Source organism: Cynoglossus semilaevis, chromosome 1 (assembly GCF_000523025.1).
Source record: "Cynoglossus semilaevis isolate Cse_v1.0 chromosome 1, Cse_v1.0, whole genome shotgun sequence".
NCBI classification, from domain to species: Eukaryota; Metazoa; Chordata; class Actinopteri; order Pleuronectiformes; family Cynoglossidae; genus Cynoglossus; species Cynoglossus semilaevis.
The window spans coordinates 28,294,566-28,304,843 of NC_024307.1; the positions used below are offsets into that span (position 1 = coordinate 28,294,566).

General features: G+C 40.8%; 2 protein-coding genes across 9 annotated transcripts in view; one reads left to right on the forward strand and one right to left on the reverse strand.

Annotated features, from left to right (window-relative positions):
- Positions 1 to 929: 929 nt before the first annotated feature.
- On the reverse strand, positions 930 to 6,607 carry LOC103389133 (endothelin receptor type B-like). Of its 2 annotated transcripts, none has more exons than XM_025062270.1 (8): positions 6,038 to 6,607; positions 4,978 to 5,948; positions 4,188 to 4,315; positions 3,663 to 3,861; positions 3,281 to 3,433; positions 3,062 to 3,195; positions 2,836 to 2,944; positions 930 to 1,890 (listed from the first exon to the last, which is right to left on the reverse strand). In XM_025062270.1, the coding sequence occupies exons 2-8, from the start codon at positions 5,506 to 5,508 to the stop codon at positions 1,843 to 1,845; spliced, it is 1,302 nt and encodes a 433-aa protein (XP_024918038.1). In that variant the 5' UTR covers positions 5,509 to 5,948; positions 6,038 to 6,607; the 3' UTR covers positions 930 to 1,842. The 2 variants fall into 2 exon arrangements, with proteins under 2 accessions (XP_024918038.1, XP_008322647.2); XM_008324425.3 differs by having other exon boundaries at positions 930 to 1,934; positions 6,038 to 6,602.
- Positions 6,608 to 8,552: 1,945 nt separating this feature from the next.
- slc10a7 (solute carrier family 10 member 7) overlaps positions 8,553 to 10,278 on the forward strand; it is a 12,273-nt gene continuing 10,547 nt past the window's right edge. For 4 of the 7 annotated variants that reach the window (XM_025059217.1, XM_008324413.3, XM_008324402.3 and 1 more), the window contains exons 1-2: positions 8,557 to 8,810; positions 10,095 to 10,177. In XM_025059217.1, the coding sequence (XP_024914985.1) occupies positions 8,711 to 8,810; positions 10,095 to 10,177 (183 nt within the window). In that variant the 5' untranslated portion in view covers positions 8,557 to 8,710. Of the gene's footprint in view, positions 8,811 to 10,094; positions 10,178 to 10,278 lie in introns of all 7 variants that reach the window. The other 3 variants (XM_025059229.1, XM_025059224.1, XM_025059218.1) reach the window with 2 other exon arrangements.

Here is a 10,278-nt window from a genome sequence, read left to right on the forward strand (position 1 = left end):
GATAAGCCAGGAGGGAGAGGGGCGGGACGGCAGGGGGAGGAGCGGCAGCGGCAGCAGCAGCAGCATCAGTAGGGGGAGCAGCAGCATGGCCGCTGCAGCAGAAACACAGACAGCACACACCCCTCCCTCCCGGTTGTCAGACAGGACACCCCCATCTCTCACCCTCTCTCTTTTGTCTGTCACTGAGAATCTAAATCCACTCCACCTTCTCATGAGAAACTCCTCAGAATCACTCTGACATCAGCCACCACGTTCGATTAGTTCAGCTGTGGTAGGCGGGCTCAGATACATATGCATTTAGTCTTTAAATACGTCTGACATATTACATACAGTATATATGTCATACTGAGTCTTTGGTATACTTTAACACACCTTATTGGCTAATATATATAGGCTATATATATATATATAGCCTATATATATATATATAGCCTATATATATATATACTTTAACACACCTTATTGGCTAATATATATAGGCTATATATATATATACAGTATATATACAGTATATATACAGTATATATACATATGTATATATACTGTATATATACTGTATATATATATAGCCTATATATATTAGCCAATAAGGTGTGTTAAAGTATACCAAAGAATCAGTATGTAAAAGTAATGGTTAGAAAATAAAGTTACACTTTAGCTTCATAGCATTGTAGTACTAGTTGGGTAAAAACATAATGCAGTTGGGTACCTGATGTACGTAGTCAAAGAGAAAAAGAAAGTTGAAGCTATGCCTCTATAAATTGAGCCCAGAAACATCTCAAACACCTCCCATAACTTCATTTCAAATGGAGCTCAGACAGAGTTATAGATAAGCCTGAGGAGAGGGGAGGGTGTAGGGCAAACATGGGTTAGCAAGATCAAAAACAAAGACTACAGTTGATAAATGTTAGGCAAAAAATAGGCAAATATTACATTATTAGATTATACATTATTACTTTATTATTATATTATTGCTGCGTCTCTTACGGATTTTCGAGGAAAACAAAAAACAAACATTTGATTTGCATTCAGGTCACAGTGGTTGTGCATGAATCCAGCCTCACAGTCAGGTTCTTCAGATCCCAGTGGAGAATCTACTACAATGAAACGCTCCATTTATGGAGGTGTAATGACAACACTTTGCCTGCGGAGGGCGGTAGTGCCCGTTGTTACGTTTAAATTCCCGGGTACGGATGCAGAAAACATGTTTACACGAAAATATGTAATAAAAATTTTGAACGACACGTTTTTATTATTTTTAGTTTGCATCATAAACAAAAATGTATACTGTATAATATAATGAATAAAATATATACTGTAGTTGACAAGGTGCAATAAATACATGGGGAACAAGAGATACATTACGATAACATGTAGACCCTAACTCTGAGGCCTAGTCTACTAAAGTACAAATGATTTCAGTCACTTTTTTTTTTATATGTTTTTTTCCATGGCCTTTGCACTAAAAGATAAAAAAAAATTCACTGTGTAACTGCTCATTTGCACTGAAGTCCATACAGAAAATCAGTGACTTATAGTTCACAGAGACACAGTAGTTCTTGGTCCACTCAGCTCAAAAGTGAAATCCTTTGTTTAGATTTATCTCAGTGACCACAGGAGGCAGTAGTGAACCAGAACTTACTGAGTTTGTGTGAGCTAAAATAATTGATTTTCTCTCTGCACTGTGGTGAGGCTGATAAAAAAAAAACATTTATAAACTGTTTCATGTTTTTTTCTATATTCCTGGTGGCAGGCGTTTATTCTGTATGGGCTGTTTCTCCCTCTCTCTTTCTCTCTCTCTCTCTCTCTCTCCCCCAACCCCGTCTCTTTTTCTCTCAGTGCTCAGTGTGTTTGTAGTGCTGACTTGTCCCGTGGTGCAGCGGCGTCAGGCTGTTGGAGAGAGAGCCAGAGTAACACCAACAACACAGACATGACTGTAGTGAGAGAGAGAGGGAGGAGGGGGGGTGAGGGTGAGAGTCAGTGGGTGAGTCTGATTAAAGAGGGATCCTAACTGTTATATATGTAGATAATTATTTCTGGAGTCACATTTACAGCTAATATGAACTCAATATCCAACTATTTTTGTCAAACTTCCCACTACTTTAGGCCTAAGTCATTTAAATCTCACTGACTTAGTTTTATTTGTTTCTTATGGCTACCTTTTTGACTAAGTCCCCTACTGAGTCATCATTTCTGGGCTACTTTAGCAGTTATCATCTTAAAACACACATTAAAAAAATCACAGTCACAGTTACTGTATATTCACACTCAAGACACACAAAATAAAAGTCTTCACGTTAGCAAAAGCACTTTCCTCAAGCTTCATCTCGATCATGTGGACTTAAGCCTCATTCAAATGGGTTACAATCATCTTCATCATGTCAGGAGGTTTCCTTCAAACTTCTCAGCCGAGGATGAGGAGTGAAGTCTGTGGAATGTCCCTTTCAACCATGTCACGGCTCACTTCCTTCACCATTTGTCTGTCTCCTCTCATCACTGCTGTTGACTGCTTCTTATCTCTGTCCCACGACCTCTGAACCTCTAATCACGCAGTAATGTCACAACCACCCTGGGAAATGTGATCTGATGAAGGTCCTTCATCGTCATCATCATCTTCAACCTCAACATCATCTTTCTCATTTTCGTCTCTACCTTCTTCATCATCAGCATGATCATGATCATTAGTTTTATCTTTCTCATTATCTCATCATGTCTTATCATATTCATCATCATCTTCATCAGCATCATAACCATTATTTTTTATCATCATCATCATCATCATCATCATCAACACAGACCAAACCACGCTGCTTCAGTGCTGACCTCCGGTTTTACCTTAAAGCAGTTCTTGAACCTCTTGGAGACGAAGTAGAGGATGATGGGATTGATGCAGGAGTTGATGGTGGCCATGTTGATGCTGAAGTAATCCAACACCAGCAGGAAACTGTGGTAATCCATAAAGGACAAACTTTGTGAAATTTGTAGGTAAAAATGAACCATCAATAACTCAGCTAGCTAGATTAGCCTGCTCTTTTCAACGAGCGCACTTTCCTTCACTTACTTTAACAGGTCACAGCGCCGTGCATCATGGGAATTGTAGAAAGTTCTCTTCAGCAGTCGACTTAGATGCAGAGGACACCAGCACAGAGCGAAGATGAGAACCAGGCAGAAAACAGTTTTGGCCACTTCTCTGCGCTGAACACACAAACATTTGACTTTCAGCTGGTGTTTCTAGAGGAACTCTAGAAATGTTCTGGAGTTTTAAGACCAGAGCTCCAACCTGTTTCAGGTGTTCACTCAGCGACATTCTCAGACTGCCCCTCTGGTGTCGCAGCAACTCACAGGTCATCAGGCCATAGAAGACCACAGAGCAGGTCAAAGGAACACAGAAGTAAAAGCCAAACAACCACCAGTCCTTCACTTCCCGGTAGAACTGCAACCACACCGCCACAAAGTTAGCTCAACCACAGATACGTTTAAATACATAGAGGAAAGATCAAAACAAACAGCAACACTAACAAAGTGGTGATTCATTACAAAATAACCACGGCTCAAAATTGGCAAAAACGTCTCTGGGGTTGCCCGAGATTTATGAAAAAGCTGCAGAATTTAACAAAGACTTAATGTTATTTTTCTGTGTTTTCTGCATTCAACAAACTGACCACCATGAAGGATGTTGTGGGCTGCAGCATGCATGTCCTCAAGGTGGCATTCTTGTACTGGAATTCCACCATGTTGAAACCAACGGCCTCAGGGATGGCCAGGACAACAGACACCAACCAGATCATCAGGATCTCCCCCGCTGTTACCACTGGAACACCGGTTCCCTGAACCCGGGACCAGGACGCCACCGCACGGTACCTTAAGACAACATTAAAAAAGGGTTACATAATAAGTATGCTAAATTGATAATGGATGTTTGTCCAGAAATATATTAGGCAAAATGGTTAGTTCTTAGCTTATTTGAGAGATTTTAGCAAAACAGAACATGCTAAGATAGCTAAAAAATCAGAAAAGTTGGCCTGAATTAATCAAACATGATCAAAAGGACCAAGAACGTAGCATAAAGAGTTTTAGAAAACGTGATTTTGCTAAATATATATTTAATGTTAGCAATAAAAGAGCAAATACGTCAAATAAGTAAATATTAGCAAGAAACTGAAAAACAGCTAAGAGTCAGTCAGTACCTGTCCACACTGAGGGCACACAGGTTGAGGACAGTGATTCCCACTGAAGCTTTCTGAAGGAATGGGAAGAGTTTACACAGGAAGAGGCCGAGGACACTGTCGGAAAACGGCCAGCGCATGGCCAGCAGCTATACACACACAGACACACACACACACACAGACACACACACATAGATAAAGCATCAGTAAGTGTATGTTTTTATCTCTGTGACTAGCTGTTACCAGGTTCTCATCTTAATTACTCTCAAAGTTACTGTATAGTTAGCACAGGAGGTGTTGCCTCTTAGCTTCATATAAACACTTGTTTTCCTGTTAGTTAAAGATATTTTTATATAAACTTATCTGATAAATGACAAATCTCTCCTTGTCATGTTTAGTCTTATAAGTTAACACGCAGCAAACATCTGCATTTGCATGACAATCTCAACAATAATTAAAATATTAAAAATAATAAATTGTATTCTTTAAGTTGTGATTTTCTTTCAGCTAGCCAAACTTATACAGTAACTTTTAGCTATTGTTCAAAGTTTTTCCCTTATGTTTAGAATATGCTTTTGTCAAATCTTTACTTTTTTTGGTATATTCTTAAGCACTTTTATACTTTTTTATTATGTAAATTTTGATGTAGTAGTTTTCGTTAACTGTCAACTCTATTCAACCATTTGAAGTGTTTGGCAGGACCCTACAGTATCTAGAGTTTGCTTACATTTAGCTCATACTGGACAGTTGTTAGTTACCCTTTGGCTAATATGAAGTACTTTTTGCTTAACTTTGGAGCTTCACACGCTACCTTGTAGATGGTGATGGGAATGTCGATGGCGATGTAGATCAGATCTCCTAATGCCAGACTGGCAATGAGAGCGTTGGGTCCGTTCCTCATATTTTTGTTTTGGTAGATGATCCGGAGCAGTGTGGCATTCCCAATCATTCCCACCGCAAATATCACACAGCTCATCACAGTGTTTATATACTTGAAGGCTGTTTTTATTGATATCTCCTGAGTGCAGGTAGGGAGCGAAGTACGAACAGAGGCGGATGAGTTGGAGTTCGACAAATGAGGATGTTTTTCAGGTTTTAGGTGTTTCAACTTGACTGCATGCTCTGTTTTTCCCAGTAGGGAATCTGTCTCTTGGACCAGGTTTGGTTTCTCAAGGTGTGAGGTCTGCAGGAGAGGCTCAAATCCAGGTGAATCTGTGCTGTGGAAGTCTGGCAGGTCTGACATCAACAGGTCTGACGTAGATACTTGTGAAAAGTTACTGGTGCCACTAGACGGAGAAGGGAACAGCAAACACCAGATAGGCAGCAGTACCATGGTGAGCATCCTGGTCCTGGACCGCACAAACTCAGGATCTTGTTCAGAAATTTGGTTGAGAAGTAATGTTTGTGACGTCACTGAACCTGATCCTGACCTTGTATCCTTTTTTTTTTTTTTTTTTAGTATTTACTATTTACTATCTTTCTTTACTATTACTTTAGTAAAGTCGAAGCAGTGGACTACTGAACTGTCCTAAGGATTTCAGTCTGAAAATAACAGTACCTGATTCCAGAGCAGGTCTGAGGTAATATTCTCAAAAGCTTTTTGGTCTAAAACAAAAATATATGTTTTTAGCTGCAACAAAACCCTTTTATCTCTATCCACAGAGAAATTTTCTAAATCTTCAACATCGATAGGGAACTGCAGGATCAGTGATGGGGGAAAAACCCCTGAGAAGGTCCTAGAAGTTTCAGAGTTGAGGACTGAGCAGTTGCAAGTCCGAAGGTCTGAAAAAAGTCCACATGAAATATTTTTGTTTTACTGTAAAAATAATCCCTGATTTATTTTGAAATAAAGAGTTTAAAAACAATCTCACCTGCTGAGATTCTTGAGTCTACGCCTGGTTCTTAGATCAGACCTCCTGCTCCAGAGAAGAACAGGGAGAAGAAGACTGAAGATCCTGCTCAGGTTTATCTCTCTCTCTCTGATGGTTGTTAATGCTCATCTCCTCCTCTGTCTCTTTCCTTCTGTCTCTAGATTGGGAGTCTGAGTATGTTATAGAGACCCTCCACTCCTGCCCCTCCTGCTCCTCCAGCTCCTCCTCCTTCTGTCTTTTACAGTGGAACAACCCATAAACAGTCAAACATGAAGTGAGTGAACTTTTATTGTCACATTAAAGCTGCTGTAGGGAGAGGGAAACTTTAAAGTGATGCTTTGTAAACTGTTAAGTTCAACACACCGAAGTTCATTGAGAAAATAAGCCAATTAACATCACAGCACCCAAAAGGGTTAAGTTGTGGTTTCGTCGACCGCTGCCTGTGTTGGTGAGTCCAAATTGGATATTTTGCAGATTTGGTCCTTGAAATAGTTTGTCCTGATTTACATCAGTGATACAGACTGACCACAGGAGGCAGCAGTGGACCATCAGAGCCTATGTGTCCGTGAGCTAAAACAACTGATTTTCTATCGTATGTCAGTGTACACGCTCCCTCTGTGGAGATCTGATTTTCTATCGTATGTCAGTGTACATGCTCCCTCTGAAGGTTTAAGTGTCTCTGCACCTGATTACAAACACACACACGACACCCTTTAAAAGTGTGTTGATGAAACCACAATGTGGAAATTCAGGACAGTAAACTTTTACTACTGCGAGGCAGCGACAAATTCCACTAAACACAGTGTTTGAAAAACAGTAGTTTCAATAAAGTCTTAACCCTTCATCTGTGAAACAATTTCCTCCAGTTTGTTTTTATTGCTTACTTTACATGTGTTACGTTCCCATAACACGGCTCCTCGTCTCAGAGACATCAGTTTTATTGTCAGAGTTGGATAAAAGCCCAAGTTAGTTTTAGTTTTCAAAGACATTTCACAAGAATTTACATGGAGATTTTTTCTATGTTCAGCGATATATTTGTAAACACTTCTGAGTGCTCTGAGGAACTGTGTGTTTAAACATGGTGTGTATCATCAGGTTGACCTCCGACCTTCTTTCAATCCGACCTCACATCTCTTCAGCACAAAGTTGAGATCAATTCAGTGTCAGAGCTAAATTTGGCTCCAGAGCCATGTTGTTTGCGCACACATACAACTAACACATAAACAACTGAAGTCCGTACGTGACTTTAGCCAAGCAGACCGACGATTGGATCGGTCACGTACGGCTCTTTACCAGGTCATTTAGAACTGGACAGTCAACATCATCCTAAGTTTGATGGTGGCCTTTTTGTGTTAGTAGAAGGATATGCAACAAGATGTTGTGGAACCAAAAGACTTTGCGTCAGAGGAGTTACAAATACAGATTTAAATTCATGTGTGTTAAGATCAGAAGATTTGAAAATGACAAATGCATGTGTCGTGCAGTGAAGCTTTTTCCCAACAGTATGTTGTCTGTTGACGTGACTAACACACTGGAAGTACAGTGTAGCAAAGTAACGTTGTTTATAACACAGTCGTTAACGCAGCATTTTACTGATACTGCTCCCATTCTTGTGTTATACTAATACGCCTCTCTCAACATGTTTAAATGTTATAAAAATAATTAGCTACTGTTAGATGTCTATAAAGATTCTCAGTCAACCAGGTCATGGTCAAGGTTAAAGAGCTCTGTTAGTCAACTGGATATGAAATATTCTCAAATTTTCTATAGCTAGAGTTAGCTAAGGTATCAAAATAAGATACATCAGAAAGTATTATCTGCTCATATCAGCTAATGCTAATTACTGGCAAAAAGATTGTGACATTAGTATTGTTATTGTGTCTGCTTGTAATCACTAGAAAAATCAAAGACCTGATAAAAATGACATTTATTTTTTCTGTTTCCTGGTTATTTTTACTGTTTTGATAAAACAGTAAAAGTACTTTTTTAAAAAACCTGTTTTGATAAAACAGTAAAAGTACTTTAAAAAGAAAAACACACTTTGTGAGCTAATGACACTTTTGAAGTACAGCAGTGGCTGCGACTAATTTTCTGCCACGACTTCAAACTTAATTAAAAAAAAGGAAGAAAGAAAATAAAAGTTCTTTCATCACAGCAATGGAAACGCAAAAAAACCTCTGAGACCAAGAATGGAAAAAAAAGAAAACGTTCACACAGCTTCAAACATTTTACTCTATTTTCTGATAGTGATACAGTAAAAAATCTCTAAATAATTCAATGTATCTCTAGTGCCAAAAACTAGTGGCAGCTGAATGTTACCCTTTAAAATTTCAATCGTATATTCAAGTATATAAATATTTACTTACACGTTCGTTTTTTGCGGTTTTATTTATAGATTCTTTTTTAATCGTTAATCGACCAACGTTTCACTTGACTTCACTGTTTCTTTTGTAGTATTACGGTAGTTTAGGCTAGAATCTTGTTGCGCCTCTATTTTTACGGCATCGTCTCAGTACCACGTGTCCGGAAGTGCCTGTGCTGACTGCCTCCTGTGTTTGTGAAAACTAAATATCCTCCTGAGGTCCATCCGAGCGGAGCAGCGGTGGCTCCGAGGTCTGACCGAAAAGACGGGGACGGTAGGAGGGACAACCGCTGAAGCCTCGGGGCTTAACCATGGGCCTCCTGGTGAGGCTTCGGAAGGAATGGTTCATCATCGGGATAGTGTTGGTCATCTTATCCGCTAAGCTGCAGCCGGACGTCGGCGTGAAGGGAGGTGAGTGACTCGGAGTGTGACAGCAGTTTGACCAGACGACAGACTCCGTTTAAAGAGATAAATGATGCGGACCCGGGTGTCGTAGACTTTCCTTCTTGTCTCTGTCAGAAAAGTCCCGGTAAAATCCGTCAAACTTTGATGAGTACGCAAGAGGAGTACTTTTAACTGGCTTTACAAACTTTTACCAGAAGATTTTTGTTTGTCTTTTTGTGATAAAATGACAACGTTTAAACTTTTGGTCACTCTTTGGCTCATTGCGCCACGAACGTGAAGGAAAGAAATGCGAGTATTTTAGGAGAACCAAAAGTTCCATTAGGTACAGACTTTAGTTGAATTAAGAGAGTGTGTGTTCGGGTTTGCGTGTGTGCGTGTACTCGCATACCTGGTACTTCAGTGACACGTCACATTAACCGGGCATTGCATTATCTCTGTTTATTCAAGCCCCCGTGCACGCGCGTTCATATCAGTGAAACCTCATTAAGCGGTGATAATGTGCACGTACAGTATCACCACTCCACCGTGGGGATGAGATAAGGTCGTCTGTGTCTGCTACTGTCCTGAAGACACACGGTCCACAGAGAACATGAGAGATTATGAGCCCACAGAGACACTAGAGCTGCTGGTCCACTGCTGCCCCCCGTGCTCAGTTTGTGCCACGACGTCTAAATACATATTTTTCAAACATTTCTTTTGCCTAATTGACACAACGATTCATGGGAATGTAGTGTTTGAGACAACCATGGGATAGAAACGCCCAGGTGCTGTGATGTAAAAATGATGAGCATTTCCTCCATGAGTTTGGTGTGAGAGAATGAATCACTCGTCTCCCACACAGTCCATCCATCCATCCATCCATCCATCCATTTTCAGCTGCTTATCTGTTACCAGGTCACAGGGGCATCAGTCTCTATAACCACCACCCAAATCCTACTGCACCGTACCAACCCCCCTGAACCTTCCTGTGGGTGGTCAGTCCACTGGAAGGTACCAACCGCCCTGACCGGGATTGGATCTTGCCCAGGAGGTGAACCCTGGGGTTCCACACCAATGACAGAGACATGGTGTAAAGCACCACTCCCACGCAGTCCTTTGTTAGAATCAGAACATAGCTCTGATGTTTATCCTTATGTGTTCCGAACTCTGTATGAAACAAGTCAAACTGTTGACATCATCAAGTTGCCAAATGAACTGGTTTCCAGTCCGGTTCCTCTGCTCTGACTCTTTGTCTCCTCCCTCCCTCTCTCTCTCACTCTTCCCCCTCTCTTTCTCTTTTTCCACCCTCAGGTCCATTGAAACCAGAGGTCACCGTCTCGTACATCGCTGTCTCGCTCATCTTCTTCAACAGTGGTCTCTCACTGAAGACAGAGGTGAGAAAACAGTGACCAGACAAGCAGTCTGCAGTCTGAGGTGGACTATGAAGAATGACCCCCCCCCCCCCCCCCCCCTCTCTGCCCCTTCCCGGTGGCGG